Source organism: Pocillopora verrucosa, chromosome 12 (assembly GCF_036669915.1).
Source record: "Pocillopora verrucosa isolate sample1 chromosome 12, ASM3666991v2, whole genome shotgun sequence".
NCBI lineage: Eukaryota > Metazoa > Cnidaria > Anthozoa > Scleractinia > Pocilloporidae > Pocillopora > Pocillopora verrucosa.
The window spans coordinates 16,152,830-16,174,329 of record NC_089323.1 but is presented as its reverse complement, the minus strand read 5'-3'; the positions used below and the strand labels follow the sequence as shown (position 1 = coordinate 16,174,329).

Genomic DNA, 21,500 nt, shown 5'->3' with positions numbered 1-21,500 from the left:
ATAAGGGGAGAGAGGCATTTTTCTGTTTTCTGTGCACAGTATTTGATAAGTTATGACAAACACTGCTCTTGACCTGACCTATTAAAACTACCCACCTATGTCATTTGGCTGTGGCAATATGGCGAAGAACAAAGTGGGGGTACTTGGGAGGTACACACTTTTGGGCGGTCATGACCCTTAGAACTTCAAAGACTAATTATTGTTGTATAACTAACTCAGCAAACAAGATGAAAAAATTAGGATGCCTTAAATTATGCAGGCATTATTAACAACTTTGATCTTAATTTATCTGACCCTAATGATACTATTCAAGCTGATTAGCAGTTTCAAAAGCTCAAAAATTTTTACCCTAATTCTATTAGTGTGTCGGTACATAGAATTGCGGTCGTTCCGCCCGACGAACAAACAGTGCATCAAATTACAGAGATTGAACTGTTATTGCATTTTTAATTTCTTTTAATGTTTGTAGATATTTGTTGACCGTGTTATCAAAACAACAGCTTATTCAATCACTGGGATATTTAACTTCTTCGGAACTTCTGCGATCAAAAGCGAAATCATTTTTTTTTATGTAATAGACGCATCGAGGCCAAATATTTGAGGCAAAAAGTCAGTTGTGATGTCAGTAAACAACTCAGAAAAATATTACACCACTCATATTGTATTTCGTAACAAAAACTCATAAAACACTAGTTTTATTTTATGATACCATTTTCAAGAACTCTACACAACTCATAGATAAGACGATATATACATCAGGCGCAATGACTTCGAAGTTCGGGCGGAATGACCGGATACCGGTACATAGTTCGGCCGAACGAGTAGTTTATTAACGGAAAATCATTTGACCAAAAAGCTTGAGCAAGAAAACGAGCATAGATGACACTGTGTTTCTCAGTTGGATAGGACTTTTTGCGAATGTGGTGGCTCCTAAAAGAGCCGTTTTTGGTGAAGAGTTGATGTCTTCCGGTTTCTACTTCTTGGCGGACTTCTTTGGAGATTTCACTGCCTTTTTGGCGGGCTTTTTAGCTGCGGGCTTCTTTGCTGCAGGCTTCTTTGCTGCGGGCTTTTTAGCAGCTGGTTTTTTAGCGGTTGGTTTCTTCGCTGCTGGCTTTTTAGCTGCAGGTTTCTTCGCCGCTGCCTTTTTGGCCGCGGGTTTCTTTGCAACCTTCTTCGCCGCTGGTTTCTTTGCTGCTTTCTTAGCGGCGGGCTTCTTTGGTTTGGCAGCAGGCTTCTTCTTTGCAGCTGGCTTTTTCTTCGGCTTCTTCTCTTCCTTTGGTAGCTTGAAAGAACCAGAAGCACCGACTCCCTTAGTGTGAAGAAGCTTTCCACTAGCAGCACCCCTCTTCAAAGCCATCTTCAGGTGTGGACCGATCTCACCAACCTTGTAGTTAGCCTTGATATACTTCTCGATGGCTTGGCGCGATGAACCGTTTCGTTCTTTCAACGCTAAGATCGCAGCTTTGATCATATCTATATAAGGTGGATGTTCGGCAGGCTTTTTCTCGGCCGGCTTCTTCGTCTTTGCCTCGGACATGGTTTCGAATCGAGTGTCTCAGTAATACTAGTAAATCGATGACCGATAGAGGTTCGCCGCGATCTATATGCGCTAAATGCGGACCGCCGAGAAAACAAATGCGAACAACATGGCGTCGTGTAATTTTGTGCTAGTTCACTTCACGTTTTGGTCCATGGGATGGTATTTTATAGTTATTATTGTAATCACGGTCTTAAAAAGATAACTTTTATATCCATTTAAGAAGTTCGTGTTAAACATATTTCATTAAAGACCCGCTAAGTATGTTATTTTCAGCGAAAAAAGTACAACAACACGAAGATTTTTTAAAACATTTCGTTAATAGAGTCAAATAACATCCGTATTGAGCGTTGTTTTCCATAAAATAGATCATTTTAAGAAAGAAGAACTCCCTTACAATCAATTTTTACCCTTAAATCGCACTGATCTACAATTTCCCATGGATAAATGGCATTTATATATGAACAACAAAGACAAAGACAGATCAGTCTTCTCTTTGCCTCTGTTTTCCGCGTGAAAGATTTTCATATCCAACCAACTATTCAAAATGAAATGTAAACAGGGAAATTTTGGGTTTATTTGATTCATTGAGGAAGCTTAATGAAGGATTTCTTGTAAAATGCTATGAATTTTGGAGAATTGGCGTGCCAGGACCGATCTGTTCGTCTGAAATAACTTCACTATTTAAGTTTATCAATCGGCCATCATGCCGCTCTCTCTTATTGTGTTCGCGTCTCAGTGATTTATTCGCTGTTAAGCCCTGAACTAAAACAGTGAAAATATGTTATTTTAGAAAGTTTGAGAAATTAAAAGAAATAAGTTGGGAACTGAAGCGACCACAGAAAGATTTCAAGAAGTTACGACTAATTCGAAGCCAAACACAATCCCACAACACATGGCCTCTGAATACGAAAAACCTAAGTAAACTTTAATATGCCCATCGATCGACTCAGCTATAACTTTAAAATTTACGATCTTACAACAGAGAAAAAACATTGGATAATTAAAAGCCACAAGGTTGAAAATTCTACTCGTTCGTTATTCAAGGCAAAATGCGCGCAAAATCTTCCTACGTACGTGAGTCAATTTTGCCACAAGGGAGTAAGAGCCGAGAGAAAGATTTATCGCGAATGCTATATTTCTTTTCGCATTTATATTGTTACGGTTCAAGAGATAAATAGCGCACCCTGAATACTGTTAAAAGTGTGCCTGTTTTTCTTTCTTACGCTTTAGAGATTTGAAACAGGAAGCTTGTGTTATGAACTTCTCTCGACCTTTGTAAGCCTTTAATTCTTGGCAAGTATCACCTGTTGATGGAAGAGAAGTCTGAGGAAAACTTTAAAGCTATTATTTATCATAGTGAACAAGATGAAACTTTCATTATAATTTTGGAATTTCAGAGGTGACGCTCATAAGCATCCTATATCCAAATTTACGAGCAAAGCATATCAGACCCTTCGATATCAGTTGTTGCCTATATTTTATCAACTTTATTGGTCATTGCTTTTATTCATGTGGTGGCTCCTATAGGAGCCGTTTGTTTTGTTTTGTGGAGGTTCTTCACTTAAGCTCGTTCTCCGCGGATTCGGCGGGCCAACTGAATGTCCTTAGGCATGATCGTGACACGCTTGGCGTGGATGGCGCACAAGTTGGTGTCTTCAAACAGACCAACAAGGTAAGCCTCGCTAGCTTCTTGAAGGGCCATCACAGCCGAGCTTTGGAAACGTAGATCTGTCTTGAAATCTTGAGCGATTTCTCGCACAAGACGCTGGAAGGGCAGCTTGCGGATCAACAGCTCGGTGGATTTCTGGTAACGACGGATCTCACGAAGAGCGACCGTACCAGGCCTGTAACGATGAGGTTTCTTGACTCCACCAGTAGCAGGAGCGCTCTTACGAGCTGCCTTAGTGGCGAGCTGTTTACGTGGAGCTTTTCCACCAGTTGATTTTCGTGCAGTTTGCTTGGTACGAGCCATGTTTCCAACGGTTTCGAGAAAGATAACCGAAGTTTGAAGAGTAATATATTTATAACAGGCGGGCTTCTTTCTGATTGGTTCAAAATTAAGATGTTTGATTGGCTAAATCCAGCAACCCTGAATAATTTCACAGATCTGTGGTCGCATTTGGATCCAAATGATGATGATGTATTTTTTTCCAGCTTTATTCATACTATCCTGACATAAGACTTACAAATGACAAAATGTTTTGGAACATTTGTTACTTGAGATTCGATTTTGGAATTACCAGTGGAAAAGAACATTTCTGTTTTCTATAAAGTAAGTCATGTGCTTCTAGTGTGGATTTATTGTAATGTATGGTAATAAAACTGTATCTATTTACAAGCTCTTAACCAATGAGAATACTCATGGATGTCTTGTTTTCTACGAGGTCATCCGTCTGTGTATATAAAGCCCATGGTTTACAGCAGTAACATTTTTCAGTTATAGTTGAATCCACTGACATGTCTGGTCGCGGTAAAGGAGGTAAAGGTCTCGGAAAAGGAGGCGCCAAGCGTCACCGAAAAATCCTTCGTGATAACATCCAAGGTATCACTAAGCCAGCCATCCGTCGTCTTGCTCGCCGAGGCGGTGTAAAGCGAATCTCTGGCCTGATCTACGAGGAGACCCGTGGTGTTCTTAAAGTTTTCCTTGAGAACGTGATCCGTGATGCTGTGACATACACCGAGCACGCCAAGAGAAAGACTGTGACAGCCATGGATGTGGTGTACGCTCTGAAGAGACAAGGCCGCACTCTGTACGGATTCGGTGGTTAGACAGACCCTTCTGAAACAAAACAAACGGCTCCTTTAGGAGCCACCAAATCTTATAAAAGTCTTGACCAATAAAACTTAAATAGTTAATTCCCGCCTCTTGAAAGTAACATCTTAGGTCATCTTACTCTTGGCGATAGTAAGCTACACAACCTTTTCGGCTGTCACACTCTCTCCACCTCTTCACGCTCGCGCACAACTCAATAGTTTGCCACGAAGCTGCGCATAAACGTATTGGATAGTATTTACTGCGAACTTCAATTGCACTCTTGAAGAATATGAAGAAAAGTTATTTTTAAAAGAGGGTTAAATGTTGTTTGGTGAGTGTTAGCGTCTTATCATTGGGAAAAATTTGCATATCGGGTTTTGGCGCAATTTCTAGAGTGATCAATTGCCCATGACGACCGTACAGAAAGATGCCTTCACGCACGAAGCGTTGATCCCATTTTATCTTATTGAAAAATAAAAGCTGACTAAACACTGTATTTCACGCTGATGAAATAACTTTCATGAAAAAAAAGGATTTAATTCTTCATGCGATCAAATAATCTTCACATACTTCGGTTTTAACTCTGCGCCTTATTAGCGCACAGATCTCAGGAGCAATATAGCATAGAAAAAAAGGTGTTCGCATATAGGAGGTCAACGAGAATTGAATTGTCTATGGGAATTGAGTTATCTTAGATCGAGTTTTGGCGCAAATTACGGCAACGTTCACTGATATCGTGAGCTTACCCAGAGGGGCAAATCAAACTGATAACAATGGTGTAGCTTGAAGGAAAAATCACAAATTCAGATCTTGGGAACATCTCAGAAAAATGAATTTTTTGCACTACGCTGGAGAGTCTTATTATTGCTTATTAAAATAGGTTAATATTTAGTTGGTACTTATGTGTTATTTCGCTCATTGGTCAAGACTTTTGTCGTACTTGGTGGCTCCTAAAGGAGCCGTTTTAGTGAATTATAGCCGATTTAAGCCTTGGGTTTCTTCTCGGTCTTCTTGGGTAGAAGCACAGCCTGAATGTTAGGAAGAACGCCTCCCTGGGCAATAGTGACACCGGCCAGCAGTTTGTTTAACTCTTCGTCATTACGCACAGCCAGCTGAAGGTGACGAGGAATGATTCTTGTCTTCTTGTTGTCACGAGCAGCGTTGCCCGCCAACTCGAGGATCTCAGCGCTCAAATATTCAAGCACCGCAGCCAAGTACACTGGAGCACCGGCGCCAACTCGCTCAGCATAATTGCCTTTGCGGAGAAGACGGTGGATTCGACCCACAGGGAATTGTAGCCCTGCTCGTGATGAGCGGCTCTTGGACTTGGTGCCCTTAGCTTTACCTTTACCGCGACCAGACATGATGTTACATACAAGATTTAACGGATCAATAGTATCTTTGACCTCCAACTCTTGTATTTATAGTTCGTTTATCATGCAGGTAGGATCGAAAAGCACCAATCGGTTGTTAGTTTTCAATGAGCTTAATCCCTAAATAAAGAAAGAATGCTTTGCTAATTGACCCCAATGTTAGCAAAGCAATGAGCCAATCATTTATCGAGAATTTCGATCCGTATGATAATAGATCCTCTTACGTTTCTGTTATAAATACAAGACGAGTTGCGCTGCTCATCTATTCATCTTTGTGATTTACTAAGATGCCAGCTAAAGTTGCAGGAAAGAAAGGCGAGAAAAAAGCCGGAAAGGCTAAAGCCATTGCTGATGGAAAGAAGAAGAGGAGAGGAAAGAGAAGGGAAAGCTATGCTATCTACATCTACAAGGTGTTGAAGCAAGTTCACCCTGACACTGGTATCTCCAGCAAAGCCATGGGCATCATGAACTCGTTCGTTAACGACATCTTCGAGCGCATCGCCACCGAAGCTTCCCGCCTTGCCCATTACAACAAGAAGTCGACCATCAGCTCTCGCGAGATCCAGACCGCCATCAGGCTGCTTTTGCCCGGTGAACTGGCTAAACACGCCGTGAGTGAAGGCACTAAGGCTGTGACCAAGTACACCAGCAGCAAGTAAACTCACCTAGTGGGTTTTCCGCCAAAACAAACGGCTCTTTTAGGAGCCACCAAATGTTACGAAAGTCAATCATTAACGCAATACGAGCTTTTAAACATGAAAATGTTTCCCTTAGTATGGTTCCGAACGAAACAAAATTTTACAAACGAAGAAGTACAGCAAATATGAGTCACAGATGAACCGGGAAAGGAAGGGTAGACTATTGTTCATGATTAATTTTACAAAATGTCACACTCAATATTATTAACACTTTAAAGAGACAGTTTTTTTTTAATTTACCAACGGTAATTGCTCGATCACTTATTGTCTGACAAAACGCTGGTTTATTCCAGAAACGTGATTGATGTACAAAAGATTTCCGGAGTTTAAAGCCTTTTTTAGCTGCCTACTTCAAACGGCTGGATTGTAACGCAAATATATGCAAGTGGTGATTGAATGAGCTACGGGACACAGGTGGCCTGATCTAACCTGATTGGAAGAGTCAGACTTTAGCCGTTTTTTTCATTTTCGCTAAGTACACAGTATACCTTAACTGTTATCTAAAAAGCTCTCTGCTACCAAGCGCCCCATCTAAACGATCGAGAAATCGAAATAGCCTGCGAAGCTAATGGTCTTGAGTGCGCTTTAAGCGGGAAAAGCGGTTTAGTGAGTGAGGAAAAATGTTTTTTCTCGTCCCAAGCCTTCCGCGGCTTCTGTGCTTGAAAGCGAAGCACGAATACCGCCAGCTATAAGTGATACTCGACAAGGTTGAAGTTTTAAAAGAGCAAAACTTTAGTCAGGGCCAAAACCATAATTATCGGAAAGTTAAACTCGATTATCGAAGACGGTTTAATACTCAGTTGGTCATTACTTTGTTTTCAATGTGGTGGCTCCTAAAGGAGCCGTTTGATTTAATTAGGAGTTGCTGTCCTCCTTATTTCTTGGCGGCCTTCTTCGGCGATTTCTTTGCTACTTTCTTGGCGGGCTTCTTCGCTGCTGGTTTTTTAGCCGCGGGTTTCTTTGCTGCTGGTTTTTTAGCTGCAGGTTTTTTCACTGCTGGCTTTTTAGTTGCGGGTTTCTTTACGGCCGCTGGTTTCTTTGCGGTCTTCTTGGCCGCTGGTTTCTTTGCTGCTTTCTTGGCGGCGGGCTTCTTTGGTTTAGCAGCAGACTTCTTTGCTGCTGGCTTCTTCTTCGGCTTCTTCTCCTTCTTTTCCTCCTTGGCCACCTTGAAGGAACCAGAAGCTCCAACTCCCTTGGTGTGGACAAACTTTCCACTCGTGACGCCCCTCTTTAAAGCCATCTTCAGGTGTGGACCGACCTCACCAACCTTGTAGTTGGCCTTGATGTACTTCTCGATGGCTTGGCGAGAAGAGCCGTTTCGCTCTTTCAACGCTAAGATAGCAGCTATGATCATGTCAGCATAAGGTGGATGCTCGGCTGGCTTTTTGGGCGCAGTCGGCTTCTTTTTAGCGGAGGAATTTGCTTCGGACATGTTAATTATTTTTAGAACCTTCGGAACTAACACATGTAATGATTCCTTGAAGCGCGCAAGGTAATGTTATTCCTCGCGAACGGACCACTGAGGAAACAGGGTTGTTACAAAATGGCGGCGTCCAAACTGTGTTAGTTTGCTTGACATTTCGGTTCATAACGGGCCAATTCGATAACTTTAGATCTTTCCTGATCATTAAGAGCTTACCTACGTTATCTCACAAAATGTAGGTGTAAAGTAAAGTTTGATTTACTTAACATAAGATTGACATTTTAGGGTCAAAAGTCCATATAGCAGTGAGATTCCAAAGAGAACTTTGGATAAATGACAAAATAAGTTCTGTTTTAGTCGCTCTTTACCATTTCACAAGATATTTTAGGAAAGTAGAGGTACTAAATTTTGCATGTGTATGAAAAAATGAGCATTTGGATGCATATTCAAAAGCAGAGCAGCCTTTAAATTTGAACACAAAGAGCAAAACTACAACGTCTGCCATTTCACACTTAACCTTGACAAGAGGTACAATGCTGAATGTCTCGAATGAAGAAAATGACTCGAAGATAAGGCTAATATTGAAGCAATTGTTTGAAAAGTAATGGTGATGAAACAAGGTTGTGCGTTTATTGTGGCGGATTTGCGTTGCTATTCTGATATGCCAGTCTTGCAAGAATCAGTTGCGCGCTCTCGACTCCCGGGCAGATTTTATGCCAAGAGTAGAGTGAAGTTTGAGAGTTGTATCCTCAAAATGTAAGTTTATTCACAAAACAGACATTGTTCACTAGTTAGCGATGTAATTTTCTTGGTAAACGCTGTGATAGGTTTCTACACGTTCTTCAGTGAAGTTCAGAAATATGTGAAATAGTATATTATTTGTGAGGATCTAGTCTATTCCGTTGTCGATCGATAGAGAGTCACTTTTATGACCCAGGCAAGGTAGTGGGTCTAGACTTCCGAACATACCAAGCGCTCCATCGAGGAAAATTCAAGTTTACATTCATCACATAGTTTTGGTCGGAAAGAGGGAGTCATAAGTTAGGTCTGTGTGCGAAAAAATGAGCCTTTCGATGCAAATTCAAAGCAGACCGTTAATAAATATAAACGTCAACAAAAACCCATTCAACAGTATAAGGAGGAACGAAAGCTTCAACGTTCGCCGCTTTGTGCGCAACCTTGATAAGAAGAGTGTTTTATCTGTTTAATGAAGTAAATGTGGTTTATATTGCAAATGGATTATTCATGAATATGAGTGAAGTTTTCATATGGAAGGCCTATTCAAAAGACGACAAAAATTATCACTAAGGGCTGATAATTTGCATAGTGTTGGTATTAAGAAAATTGCGTGGCTCATTGAAGGAATATATGTAAATGCAAAATGGTGGAATTTGTATGTTCTGATTATCTTGGAGATGAAAATTAGTGTTTCCCACGGATTTAAGTCTAACAACTGTAATGACTTTGTGGCTAGATTTTGCCGCTTAGCGCGCTTCAAGCAAACGTGATATAACAGTTTCAGCCAGTTAAATTTCTCATTTCATATTTAGGGCTTTAAAGTTGGTTGTTGGGGGGCTCATAGTTTGGTTACTGCTTTTATTTATGTGGTGGCTCCTATAGGAGCCGTTTGTAATTCGAAGGGAAGTCCATTTATGCTCGTTCTCCGCGGATTCGGCGTGCCAACTGAATGTCCTTGGGCATAATCGTGACACGCTTGGCGTGGATGGCGCACAAGTTGGTATCTTCAAACAGACCAACAAGGTAAGCTTCGCTAGCTTCTTGAAGGGCCATCACAGCCGAGCTTTGGAAACGCAGATCTGTCTTGAAATCTTGAGCGATTTCTCGCACAAGACGCTGGAAGGGCAGCTTGCGGATCAACAGCTCGGTGGATTTCTGGTAACGACGGATCTCACGAAGAGCGACTGTACCAGGCCTGTAACGATGAGGTTTCTTGACTCCACCAGTAGCAGGAGCGCTCTTACGAGCTGCCTTAGTAGCGAGTTGTTTTCGTGGAGCTTTTCCACCGGTCGATTTTCGTGCAGTTTGTTTCGTACGTGCCATTTTCAACGACTCCAGATATCCGATTTTATGAGAATTGGATCTGGGGATTGATTTATACCTGGCGGGCTTACTTGTGATTGGCTCAAAGTAAAGAGATTTGATTGGTTAGATACGAAAGCTGTGAATAATTTCACGGATCTCCAATGTTATTTTGATCCAAAGTAACATGAAAGGTCGTTTAGGAATAAGCTAAGTATTATCGTCACTTAAAATTTAACATATAGCATAACTGGAGAGAAAACCAATTCTCAGCGAAGTTCACAAGTTACATTTGGATGGAGGGATATTTTTTTATTGATGACATACGCGCGCGGGAATACCGTCTGATTTATGTTAATACATGTTAATATTACAGTGATAATTATACCTAGATATTTGACTCAGCCAATGGCAACCCTTACTTTCATTCTGTTTTCTAAGAGGTCTTATCTTTCTGTATAAAAACTAATAACGTTCGTCCAATTGCCATAACTCAAACACACGAGTAATAATCAACATGTCTGGTCGTGGCAAAGGAGGTAAAGGTCTCGGAAAAGGAGGCGCCAAGCGTCACCGAAAAATCCTTCGTGATAACATCCAAGGTATCACCAAGCCAGCCATCCGTCGTCTTGCTCGCCGAGGCGGTGTCAAGCGAATCTCTGGTCTGATCTACGAGGAGACCCGTGGTGTTCTTAAAGTTTTCCTTGAGAACGTGATCCGTGATGCTGTGACATACACCGAGCACGCCAAGAGAAAGACTGTGACAGCCATGGATGTGGTGTACGCTCTGAAGAGACAAGGCCGCACTTTGTACGGCTTTGGCGGTTAGACATAACCTCCTGAAACAAAACAAACGGCTCCTTTAGGAGCCACCAAATATAAAGAAAGTCATGATCAATTAAGTGTTTACATGTATGACGCGGATTAAATCGCATATATATCTCGCTCTTTGATAATTTGGAACATGCTCCAATACTTCTTTGTACCATCCCTATTTGGCTTTTGTTAGAGCCATAGATCGATTCTCCTCTTGGAAGTGCGTTACTTTTTTCAAATACTCGCGGGTCACGGCTGAAAAATTTCAAAAAAAAATCACTCAGAGAGACAAATATTTTGTAAAGGTTGCGCTTCTTCTTTCCTTCTAAAGAGAAAATCATATAAAATCAGTCGATCTTTTAAGCTTCCAAAAATTGTTTATTGTATATTTTGTAACACTGAAAATGGCGCAACTTTTGGGCCCGCTAATGATTGAGGTGCGGGAGCCGAAATCGTTCGAGGCAATGAAATTCCCAACCATGATTTCCTTTTTATTTATTTATATGCAAAATTTCTCTGATCTTTTAAGCGTACATTTAAACGAACCCAGTAATAAACTTGATTTTTCCCTCATCCAAATTCAAGGGCTCTAAAAATATCAGCCCGTTGGTGGAAACTAGCGCGGAAAAGTATCGAAGTGATATTATATTTGATTTTGTTGTTGTTGAATAGGTTAGCGACTTGTCTCGTTGGTCAAGACTTTTGTATTATGTGGTGGCTCCTAAAAGAGCCGTTTTTTAAGGTTGAAGTTGATTTAAGCCTTAGGTTTTTTCTCGGTCTTCTTGGGCAGAAGCACAGCCTGGATGTTCGGAAGAACACCTCCTTGTGCAATGGTGACACCAGCCAGCAGTTTGTTCAACTCTTCGTCATTGCGCACAGCCAGCTGAAGGTGACGGGGAATGATTCTTGTCTTCTTGTTGTCACGAGCAGCGTTGCCCGCCAACTCAAGAATCTCAGCGCTCAAATATTCAAGCACAGCAGCCAAGTACACTGGAGCACCGGCACCAACTCGCTCAGCGTAATTGCCTTTGCGGAGAAGACGGTGGATTCGACCTACAGGGAATTGAAGCCCTGCTCGTGATGAGCGGCTCTTGGACTTGGTGCCCTTAGCTTTACCTTTACCGCGACCAGACATGTTAACTATGATATGATTTAACTGAAAATGATGGGATTACACATAATCCTGTCATTTATTGTTCGTTTGTTATGCAAGATGGATCGAAAAGCACCAATCAATTTTAAGCATGTTGTGGTTTTTAAAATTTCTTAATACCGGCATAGAAAGAATGACAATACTAATTGACCCCAGGGTCAGCATAGAAATTAGCCAATCATTTATCGAGAATTTCGATCCGTATGGTAATAGATCCTCTTACAATTCTGTTATAAATATAAGACGAGTTGCGCTGTAATTTTATTCATCTTTGTGATTTACCAAGATGCCAGCCAAAGTTGCAGGAAAGAAAGGCGAGAAAAAAGCCGGAAAGGCTAAAGCCATTGCTGATGGAAAGAAGAAGAGGAGAGGAAAGAGAAGGGAAAGCTATGCTATCTACATCTACAAGGTGTTGAAGCAAGTTCACCCTGACACTGGTATCTCCAGCAAAGCCATGGGCATCATGAACTCGTTCGTCAACGACATCTTCGAGCGCATCGCCACGGAATCTTCTCGCCTTGCCCACTACAACAAAAAGTCGACCATCAGCTCTCGCGAGATCCAGACTGCTATCAGGCTGCTTTTGCCCGGTGAACTGGCTAAACACGCCGTGAGTGAAGGAACTAAGGCCGTAACCAAGTACACCAGCAGCAAGTAAACTCACTTTGTGGGTTTTCCGCCAAAACAAACGGCTCTTTTAGGAGCCACCACATGATACTAAAGTCAATGATCAACGCAGTTTCCAACTGTGTTCGGTTTATTGCTTCTATCTCTTCATCTGTTGGCGCCTTTCGCCCTTGCGCGAAATATCATATCGATCGAGCGCAAATTTGTTTCAGCATGATGCTAACAATCAAATTTGCGCTCGATCGATTTATATCGGCCATACTTCTCTATAGCACGATTGTTGTGCCCACAATTAACTTCATAGTCTTCATATATCCCAAAATGATTTGTATCGACATTAAAAAAAACCCTAAGTTTCCCGATAACTTTATTTTCTGCGTGTCAAATTAAGTAACGCCTTTTTTCGGAGTCTTCTAAATTCCGCGCAAGCTATGCTGTTTTTTTTCGGTTTCCGTTGAAGCTCAATGAGCACGCAAAACCTCAAAGCTACACCAGTACCTATGTGTTGACTGTAGAGACCCCTGCGTGCTGTCAGGAAGGGCCTGTTTTCAATTTAAAACTTTCCCTTTTATGAGTAAACTGCCAATGATTTCTACGCAGAAAGGAACTTCTTTCTTGCGTGACTAATAAAAGAGAGCGTGTGTGTCATACAAATGAGAGGTAAGCAGGCCGAACCAAGGAGGGCTGCGCGTTATCAAATTAAAACGCAATAATTCTATACGTTTAGAAGCTTTCAATTAATGCAGAAGATGTCTTGCGGTAGGTTTCCAGTTTGTGTGCTTTCAGTCTCCTTCGCAGTCGTTCCTTTGAGACGTCACGTAACGCCCTCCTCTACCACAGAGAACTCCCAAAAAATGACTGTTAAGGTGAATATAGTGTCCCTGATACTAGCTTTTCTCAATGGCAGTTTTCAAGCCGCGAATGGCGGAGCCATGAGAGGCGCGGGGATGGAATACACTTTCCTGTTCGCGACTTCATCACTCAATTTTCGCGGTTTTGCCGCTCATGGCATTTTAGCTCACCCCAAACCACCAGCTTAGTAGGATTCTCCAGTTCGTGAGTAAGGTAAAAAGCCTTAAATCCTCTTTGAACGAAAGAAAACAACGATTCCAAGTCATCGCAGATAAAAGATGAATTCTTGAACACGAAACGCGTTTAACCGCGCAATTTCGCGTGAAGCGTGACGCGGGTGTTTTTCCGAACGAAGTACACTGGTAACTAGTTTTAAGAGTAAATTCATCATGGCGGCGCAATCATTTTAGTAAGTGATCGACGGAATCGCTTATTTTGGTTCCAAAACAGGAGCAAAAATGAGACTTTAAGTATTATTTGCTTTCCAATTCACATTTTCTCTCATTCTCTGGAGTTTGAAGGGAGAAAACTACGGTACAGCGGCTAGAAAACTCCAAAATGGAAAACACATGTGACATTCAGGTCAACTATCAGAGGTAACTAAGGCGAGGATAATAAACCTGAAAACTGCCTGATGGGCGGATTGTTACAATTCTGTAGGCATAGTTCCTAGTATTTAACAAGAGACTTAAATATTTTGCATTCTGAGCACGAGCGCTTACCTTTCTAATAATTCTACAAAGCATTGTCACTTATACGAACTGAGTTTGCAATTGATGATGTAATGGAATAACTTGAAATTTTTATCATTGCATGACCTAAGATATGAAAAAGTACTCAAAGGAGTGAAAATAGTATAATCTCTAACATCTTAAATTTGAATATTTTGTCTTGGGCTTAAATTGTTCCAAGTCCCCACCCCTGTAAGGGATTGAAAATTCCAGATGAAGGATAGTGAATTTCCTGATGGTGGGGGTGAAGAGGGGTGGCCTAAGGAATACATTTTTCCGCGGTCTCACATGGTCCCTCTTTGCTTTTTAACATTTTCCCTTCTACCAGCTGTGGAACAAGGATTATATACTGTTAGCAATCAAGAACAAGATGTTAAGATACTTTGAGTCTTATCAGCAAAAGGGACAATGGCTAGCCTTCATGTTAAGAGCCTCGATACCCTAGCTGAAAATAAATTGGCAGGCTTTTTCTTAATTTTGTTTTTACTTCAAAACTTTAACCCCATTTGTAAAAGGACATATTTACAAAGAAAAAAAACCTTTAACCCTTTACATCCTAACATCAATATGCATATTCTCCATGCTGTTGTTTTATAAAGTTCCTGAATTGTTGAAAAGGAGAATTTGTTCAACAACCAAGAGCTTCTTAAGTTGGTGATCATTAACTATTTTCTTGTGACCTTAATATGTCATTCAGGGATAATATCCTAAGGAGAAATTAGATGCTGGTCACTTTTAGGGATCAAAAGGTAAAGACATGTGGAAAAAAAGAAGCCACTAAAACCATTTTTGAGGATAACTGGGAGAAAATATTTTGAATATTGATTTTTTCAGTTCAGTGACTGGAGCATGGAAATAAGTCATCTTACATCCTTCCATTTCAATTCTGACAAAAAAGGAAACTTTGTGAACAGAAATCTTTTCATGACAGTATAAATATCTATTAGTAACTACTATACATCAATATGCTTAATCTCCATGCTGTTATGTTTACAGGGTGCTGGCCTGTGGACAAGCCATGGAAGGTGACCTGTGGTGAACAAGCCTTTGAAGGTAGCATGCAGCAGACAAGCCTTCTTAGATGAACTGTGGCAGACAAGCCTTGGAAGGTGACCTGTCATGGACAAGCCTTCCTAGGTGACCTGTGGCAATCTTTGGTACGTAGCCTTTGGGCAATCGTTGCCCAAGGTGGCCTGTGGACAAGTCTTGGTAGGTGGCCAGTGGACTGTGGACAAGCTTGGGAAGGTGGCCTGTAGACATGCCTTGGAAGGCGGCCCGTGGACAAGCCTTGGTAGGTGGCCTGAACAAACCCTGGTAGGTGGTCTGTGGACTGTGGACAAGCCTTGGAAGGGGGCCTGTGGACAAGCCTTGGAAGGATGCCCCTAGGACATGCCTTGGTAGGTGGCCTGTGGACACCTTTTCATGGACAGTGGACAACCCTAGATCTGAGATAAGAGTGGTCAGTAGATGACGTTGGAAAACAAGCGAACTTGAAGACCAGCGAACTAAAAGGCATGGACAAAATGCTAAAGGTAAATATTTAATTTTTTTGTCAACTTCACCAGGCTAAGAGATCAAATAAAAACTTAGAAAATGAACTTACTTTCTAAGAAAAATATTTTTGGCTTTTAACATATCCTACATTTCTGGCTGTTTTGTGGGAGTTTGATTAATAGAGCCACTTGCTTTATTCACATACCTGTGTACAGAAAATTCACATTGCAGAAGAATGTTCATATCGATTTCAAATGGACTGGACACCTCGCATGGGAGACACAAATATGTTATATTGAAGATAATCAATTATTACTAAAAGCATATATCGCGCATATATCGTAGTACTGTTTTGGTTTTCACAGAGCTTGGGTATGTTTCCTCAATCTTGTAATCGATTCTTACGTCAGTGTCTCGTGCATTTTGAGTTTTCTCTCATAATCAACAGTAACGTTAGTATCTCGCGCATTCTAAGTTTTCTCTGATGATCGATTGTTACGTTAGTATGTCGCGCATTCTAAGTTTTCTTTTATAATAGATTTTTCCGTTACTTAGTATCTCGCGCATTCTTAGTTTTCTCTAATAATCGATTGTTACGTTAGTATCTTGCGCATTCTTAGTTTTCTCTTATAATCGATTGTTACGTTAGTATCTTGCTTATTCTAAGTTTTCTCTTATAATCGATTGTTACGTTAGTATCTTGCTTATTCTAAGTTTTCTCTTATAATCGATTGTTACGTTAGTATCTTGCTTATTCTAAGTTTTCTCTTATAATCGATTGTTACGTTAGTATCTTGCTTATTCTAAGTTTTCTCTTATAATCGATTGTTACGTTAGTATCTTGCGCATTCTAAGTTTTCTCTTATAATCGATTGTTACGTTAGTATCTTGTGCATTCTCAGTTTTCTCTTATAATCGATTGTTACGTTTGTATCTCGCGCATTCTTAGTTTTCTCTTATAATCGATTGTTACGTTAGTATCTTGCGCATTCTAAGTTTTCTCTTATAATCGATTGTTACGTTAGTATCCCGTGCATTCTAAGTTTTCTCTTATAATCGATTGTTGCGTTAGTATTTCGCGCATTTTAAGTTTTCTCTTATATTCAACTGTTACGTTAGTATGTCGCGCATTCTAAGTTTTCACCAATAATCAACCGTTAGGTTTGTATCTCGTGTATTCTTAGTTTTCTCTTAAAATCAATTGTTACGTTAGTATGTTGCGCATTTTAGGTTTTCTTTTAAAATCTCTTGTTACGTTTGTAGCTCGCGCATTCTAAGTTTTCTCTTATAAGTAACTGTTACGCTAGTATGTCGCGCATTCTAAGTTTTCCTTTACAATCGATTATTTCGTTTGTATCTCGCACATTTTAAGTTTTCTCACATACTCAACCGTTACGTTGTATCCCGTGCATTCTCAGTTTTCTCTTATAATCGATTGTTACGTTAGTATCTCGCGCACCCTTAGTCTTCTCTTATAATCTATTGTTATGTTAGTTTTTCGCGCTTTCTTAGTTTTCACTTATAATCGATTGTTACGTTAGTATCTCGTGCATTCTAAGCTTTCTCCTATAATCAACTGTTACGTTAGTATCTCGTGCATTTTAAGTTTTTTTCTTATCATCGATTGTTACCCTTAACTTAGTATCTCGCGCATTCTCAGTTTTCTCTTATAATCGATTGTTACGTTTGTATCTCGTGCATTCTCAGTTTTCTCTTATAATCGATTGTTACGTTAGTATCTTGCGCATTCTCAGTTTTCTCTTATAATCGATTGTTACGTTAGTATCTTGCGCATTCTCAGTTTTCTCTTATAATCGATTGTTACGTTACTATCTCGTGCATTCTCAGTTTTCTCTTATAATCGATTGTTACGTTAGTATCTCGTGCATTCTTAGTCTTCTCTTACAATCGATTGTTACGTTAGTATCTCGCGCATTCTCAGTTTTCTCTTATAATCGATTGTTACGTTAGTATCTCGCGCATTCTCAGTTTTCTCTTATAATCGATTGTTACGTTAGTATCTCGCGCATTCTCAGTTTTCTCTTATAATCGATTGTTACGTTAGTATCTTGCGCATTCTTAGTTTTCTCTTATAATCGATTGTTACGTTAGTATCTTGCGCATTCTAAGTTTTCTCTTATAATCAATTGTTACGTTAGTATCTTGCGCATTCTTAGTTTTCTCTAATAATCGATTGTTACGTTAGTATCTTGTGCATTCTTAGTCTTCTCTTATAATCGATTGTTACGTTAGCATCTCGCGCATTTTAAGTTTTCTTTTATATTCAACTGTTACGTTAGTATGTCGCGCATTCTAAGTTTTCACCAATAATCAACCGTTAGGTTTGTATCTCGTGTATTAGTTTTCTCTTAAAAATCAATTGTTACGTTAGTATCTCGCGCATTTTAGGTTTTCTTTTAAAATCTCCTGTTACGTTAGTATCTCGCGCATTTTAAGTTTTCTCTTATAAGCAACTGTTACGTTAGCATGTCGCGCATTCTAAGTTTTCTTTTATAATCGATTGTTTCGTTTGTTTCTCGCGCATTCTAAGTCTTCTCTAATAATTGACTGTTACGTTACATATGTCGCGCATTCTAAGTTTTCCTTTACAATCGATTATTTCGTTTGTATCTCGCACATTTTAAGTTTTCTCTTATACTCAACCGTTACGTTAGTATCTCGCGCATCCTTAGTCTTCTCTTATAATCTATTGTTACCTTAGTATCTTGCGCATTCTAAGTTTTCTTTTATAATCGATTGTTACGTTAGTATCTTGCGCATTATAAATTTTCTCTTATAATCGATTGTTACGTTAGTATCTTGCTTATTCTAAGTTTTCTCTTATAATCGATTGTTACGTTAGTATCTTGCACATTCTAAGCTTTCTCTCATAATCGACTGTTACGTTAGTATCTCGTGCATTCTAAGTTTTCTCTTATAATTAACTGTTAGGTTTGTATCTCATGCATTTTTACTGTTGTTTTGTAATATTTTGTCACGTTAATACTTTACTTATCTTCACTTGTTTCCTGTAATTGGTTGTAAAGTTAGCACGATGAACATTCTATTTGTTTACTGAAATTGGTGAGATTTGTAATGTCTATTATGTCTTTATTTTATTCTTGATATTTTTCATCTAATATCCAACGCATATGAATATGATACATTTGATATGAATATAAAACCTTGCATTAGTAAATTTTTTTGTGTGTGAATTTCCCTTTCTTTTTTTTTTTTTTTTTTTTACCTAAAGGATCACAGCTAAGACAATCATATGAATAGAATAAAAAATTTGTTCACAGTATTTAATTTTGTTATGCTTTTGTCACAGATCTACCTAAGTCATGAATCATACTTTGAAAGCAGAAGCCTGGTATTGAGGCAGAAGTTTACAGCAGCACATACCCATTTTAGTGACAGAGCCCTGGTGATTGCCTATAAAGAGAAGAGTACCAAATGATTTATTATTTATTTCCATGGCATTTCAGCTAATTTTAAATATATATGTGGCCCAGCCTGAGAGGTCATGGAATGTTGGGTACAGGTGGTCCAGGGTTTTCCTCCCAGGTGCAAGTGGATGTACAGGGGGGTTTTTCACCCAGCTGTTGTTCCACAACCCCCATTCATTTAGTCTTATAGAAGCCATTAATTCTATAGCTTTTTTTTAGTGTGTGTGTGCCACAGTTGTTCAAACAAGTGCTCCCCTACCCTTTGGTTGGTGGACTTTTCTGGGTCATGAGTCTCAGGTATTTTGGTGGCTGTGTTTTCAAGGTCTTGAGTTTGGTGGGTCTAAGCTTTTTTGCTCTTAGGGTTATTGGGTCCTGCAATTTCTGGTGTTAGCCAAGTAATGTCCTAAGCACTTGATGTCCTAAGGCTACATGGAGTCATGGGTTTTAGGGTGTAAGGTTTTAGGGTCTAAGATTTTTGGGTCTTAGTTTTTTGGGGTCTAAGTTTTTCAGAGGTGTAAGTTTGTTTGGGGTCTAATGTTTTTGGGTTCTAAGGTTTTTAGGGGTCTAATTGTTTGGGGTTCTAAGATTTTAGGGTCTAAGGTTTTTTGTGGTCTAAGGTTTTTAGGGGTCTAAGGTTTTTTGGGGTCTAAAGATTTTTTGGGGTCTAAGGTTTTAGTGTCTAAGGTTTTTTGTGGCCTAAGGGTTTCTTGGGTCTAACGTTTTTAGGGTCTAAGGTTTGGGGGTCTAAGGTTTTTGGGGTCCAAGGTTTTTGGGGTCCAAGGTTTTTGGGGTGTAAGGTTTTTGGGGTGTAAGGTTTTTGGGGGATTAAGGTTTTTTGGGCTCTAAGGTTTTGGGGCCTAAGGTTTTTGGGTTCTAAGGTCTTTGGGGCCTAAGTTTTTTGAGTCTTTTAGCACTTGTTTGAACAATTTTTGCAGAATTTTTAAGGTTAAGATAGAAGGGTGGTTAAATACTAGATGTAGCAGACTTTTTACCAGCACTGTTAAACAGTCTTTGATTAATTTTTTTATTAACAATTTACACAATTTTACTACACTTTTTGATAGTTTGTATCTCAAAATTCAGGTCTTGCATTTTTTGGGTCCCAGCCTCTTAGGTCATAGGGTTTTTGGGTCTCAGTTTTTTTATAAGTCATAGGTGTTCTAGATCTTTGAAATATCTTGGTTTTTTTCAGATCCTATTTTGGTTTTACATTTTGAGCCTCTTATTGCCAGCTTATGGTCTTTTAGGTCCTGTATTGTCTAGGTCTCAGGTTTTTTTGGATCAAGGGGTTTTTGTGTCTAAAGTCTTTGTATCTAAGGCTTAGGTTGGGCAATTGATTTGAGGTACACCTCGTATCTCATATTTTCACATATACATGGTTTTAAGCATAAGCCTTTTCAAAAAGGAGATTAACTGCCTTTTGTACAAGTAACTGTAGGATGGACCTCACTGCTTAGGTTTAGCTTTGGAAACTAAATAAGCAGAAGTAATGATCGGTACTACTGCCAACATTGTGCTGCCAGAGGTTTGAGTTTTGTAATCATAGGGTTTTATCGCTGGGTCTCGCCAAGGCTGGGATTTCTAGGTCTTGAAAATATTGTTTTTGGTGAGTTAGCCCTTAAAATCTTAGTTTTTAGATCTCTTCTCTTTCCTGATCTTGGGTGTTTCAGGTTTACCAGATTTCAGGGTATGGAGTTTTTTTGCTTTAGATCTCTTAGAATCTTCAGTTCTAAGGATTTTTAGCACTTAAGTTTTGCAGAAATCAAGCCTCTGGGATCTTAGGTTCCTGTTTCTCAGACTCCCTGGCCTATGGTATAGCATTTTTACTTTTTCATGCCTTATTTATTTATTTAAATAAGTCTCCCAGATATGTGGGTGTAAGGTTTTCCCAGTGTTAGGTTACCTGGATCCAAGGTATATGGGTCTCTGATTTCCAGGCCTTAGGCATTTAACTTTATCTTGGGGTAGGTTTAGAGGTCCCAAATTTTGTTAGTTCTTGATTTCTGGGCCTCAGCTTTTTGGGCAGTGGTTCCTCTGAGCAACAGGTCAAGGGGTCTTTAGTTTTGTTGATCTTATGTTCCCAGATCTCAAATCTTTTTAGTCCTAAGTATATTTCCTGGTTCTGGTTCTTGGGTTTCAAGTTCCCAGGTTAATTAAATCTCCACTTTCCAGGTCCCTTAGTTCCTTTTTGGGGTCTTAAGTGGTAAGGTCTTAATGTTAAGGATCTCTGGGTGTTGTGTTTTATGGGGTCTTAGGTTCCTGCAGTCCAATCCTTAGTGGTTTTAGGCTTTTGGGTTTTAAGCCTTGGGGTCATAGGTTCTTCAAAGGTTTTCATTTTTCAGGGTCTCCAGAAGTCTTTGCTTTCACACTGGCATGATGTTGGTGGTAGTACATTTGCAAAGCTCATTAGCACAAACTATTCATAATTAGTAGTATAAATATTTTAGTTTGGTTATGGTTACCTCATCATCTTGTCTCTTAGGCTGCATTTGTTGCTGCTAACTAAGATTTTTCACCAGGTAGTTCATTCATAGTGTAGATGAACAAAT

General features: G+C 39.7%; 10 protein-coding genes across 10 annotated transcripts; 4 read left to right on the top strand and 6 right to left on the bottom strand.

Annotated features, from left to right (window-relative positions):
• Positions 1-679: 679 nt before the first annotated feature.
• On the bottom strand, positions 680-1,560 carry LOC131783267 (histone H1-gamma, late-like). The gene has a single exon (XM_059099996.2). It carries the CDS (start codon positions 1,535-1,537, stop codon positions 974-976), a length of 564 nt encoding a protein of 187 aa, XP_058955979.1. The 5' UTR covers positions 1,538-1,560; the 3' UTR covers positions 680-973.
• Positions 1,561-3,017: 1,457 nt separating this feature from the next.
• On the bottom strand, positions 3,018-3,540 carry LOC136277438 (histone H3). Its single transcript, XM_066159544.1, has one exon. It carries the CDS (start codon positions 3,510-3,512, stop codon positions 3,102-3,104), a length of 411 nt encoding a protein of 136 aa, XP_066015641.1. The 5' UTR covers positions 3,513-3,540; the 3' UTR covers positions 3,018-3,101.
• Positions 3,541-3,997: 457 nt separating this feature from the next.
• Positions 3,998-4,309, top strand: LOC131783113 (histone H4). Its single transcript, XM_059099857.2, has one exon. The coding sequence runs from the start codon at positions 3,998-4,000 to the stop codon at positions 4,307-4,309; it is 312 nt and encodes a 103-aa protein (XP_058955840.1).
• Positions 4,310-5,084: 775 nt separating this feature from the next.
• Positions 5,085-5,659, bottom strand: LOC136277437 (histone H2A-like). The gene has a single exon (XM_066159543.1). It carries the CDS (start codon positions 5,657-5,659, stop codon positions 5,279-5,281), a length of 381 nt encoding a protein of 126 aa, XP_066015640.1. The 3' UTR covers positions 5,085-5,278.
• A 294-nt stretch (positions 5,660-5,953) lies between these two features.
• LOC131783102 (histone H2B, gonadal) lies at positions 5,954-6,621 on the top strand. Its single transcript, XM_059099848.2, has one exon. The coding sequence runs from the start codon at positions 5,956-5,958 to the stop codon at positions 6,325-6,327; it is 372 nt and encodes a 123-aa protein (XP_058955831.1). The 5' UTR covers positions 5,954-5,955; the 3' UTR covers positions 6,328-6,621.
• Positions 6,622-7,240: 619 nt separating this feature from the next.
• On the bottom strand, positions 7,241-7,798 carry LOC131783079 (histone H1-delta-like). The gene has a single exon (XM_059099831.2). It carries the CDS (start codon positions 7,796-7,798, stop codon positions 7,241-7,243), a length of 558 nt encoding a protein of 185 aa, XP_058955814.2.
• Positions 7,799-9,439: 1,641 nt separating this feature from the next.
• LOC131783122 (histone H3) lies at positions 9,440-9,850 on the bottom strand. The gene has a single exon (XM_059099863.2). It carries the CDS (start codon positions 9,848-9,850, stop codon positions 9,440-9,442), a length of 411 nt encoding a protein of 136 aa, XP_058955846.1.
• A 496-nt stretch (positions 9,851-10,346) lies between these two features.
• LOC131783130 (histone H4) lies at positions 10,347-10,658 on the top strand. Its single transcript, XM_059099874.2, has one exon. The coding sequence runs from the start codon at positions 10,347-10,349 to the stop codon at positions 10,656-10,658; it is 312 nt and encodes a 103-aa protein (XP_058955857.1).
• Positions 10,659-11,263: 605 nt separating this feature from the next.
• Positions 11,264-11,780, bottom strand: LOC136277436 (histone H2A-like). Its single transcript, XM_066159542.1, has one exon. It carries the CDS (start codon positions 11,778-11,780, stop codon positions 11,400-11,402), a length of 381 nt encoding a protein of 126 aa, XP_066015639.1. The 3' UTR covers positions 11,264-11,399.
• A 271-nt stretch (positions 11,781-12,051) lies between these two features.
• Positions 12,052-12,834, top strand: LOC131783090 (histone H2B, gonadal-like). The gene has a single exon (XM_059099841.2). It carries the CDS (start codon positions 12,085-12,087, stop codon positions 12,454-12,456), a length of 372 nt encoding a protein of 123 aa, XP_058955824.1. The 5' UTR covers positions 12,052-12,084; the 3' UTR covers positions 12,457-12,834.
• The last annotated feature ends 8,666 nt before the right edge of the window (positions 12,835-21,500 follow it).

What these genes read in the sequence shown, in the direction of transcription:
- LOC131783113 (XM_059099857.2), top strand. Translation starts at nt 3,998, where the DNA reads ATGTCTGGTCGCGGTAAAGGAGGTAAAGGTCTCGGAAAAGGAGGCGCC.
- LOC131783122 (XM_059099863.2), bottom strand. Translation starts at nt 9,850, where the DNA reads ATGGCACGTACGAAACAAACTGCACGAAAATCGACCGGTGGAAAAGCT.
- LOC136277438 (XM_066159544.1), bottom strand. Translation starts at nt 3,512, where the DNA reads ATGGCTCGTACCAAGCAAACTGCACGAAAATCAACTGGTGGAAAAGCT.
- LOC136277437 (XM_066159543.1), bottom strand. Translation starts at nt 5,659, where the DNA reads ATGTCTGGTCGCGGTAAAGGTAAAGCTAAGGGCACCAAGTCCAAGAGC.
- LOC131783079 (XM_059099831.2), bottom strand. Translation starts at nt 7,798, where the DNA reads ATGTCCGAAGCAAATTCCTCCGCTAAAAAGAAGCCGACTGCGCCCAAA.
- LOC131783267 (XM_059099996.2), bottom strand. Translation starts at nt 1,537, where the DNA reads ATGTCCGAGGCAAAGACGAAGAAGCCGGCCGAGAAAAAGCCTGCCGAA.
- LOC131783090 (XM_059099841.2), top strand. Translation starts at nt 12,085, where the DNA reads ATGCCAGCCAAAGTTGCAGGAAAGAAAGGCGAGAAAAAAGCCGGAAAG.
- LOC136277436 (XM_066159542.1), bottom strand. Translation starts at nt 11,780, where the DNA reads ATGTCTGGTCGCGGTAAAGGTAAAGCTAAGGGCACCAAGTCCAAGAGC.
- LOC131783102 (XM_059099848.2), top strand. Translation starts at nt 5,956, where the DNA reads ATGCCAGCTAAAGTTGCAGGAAAGAAAGGCGAGAAAAAAGCCGGAAAG.
- LOC131783130 (XM_059099874.2), top strand. Translation starts at nt 10,347, where the DNA reads ATGTCTGGTCGTGGCAAAGGAGGTAAAGGTCTCGGAAAAGGAGGCGCC.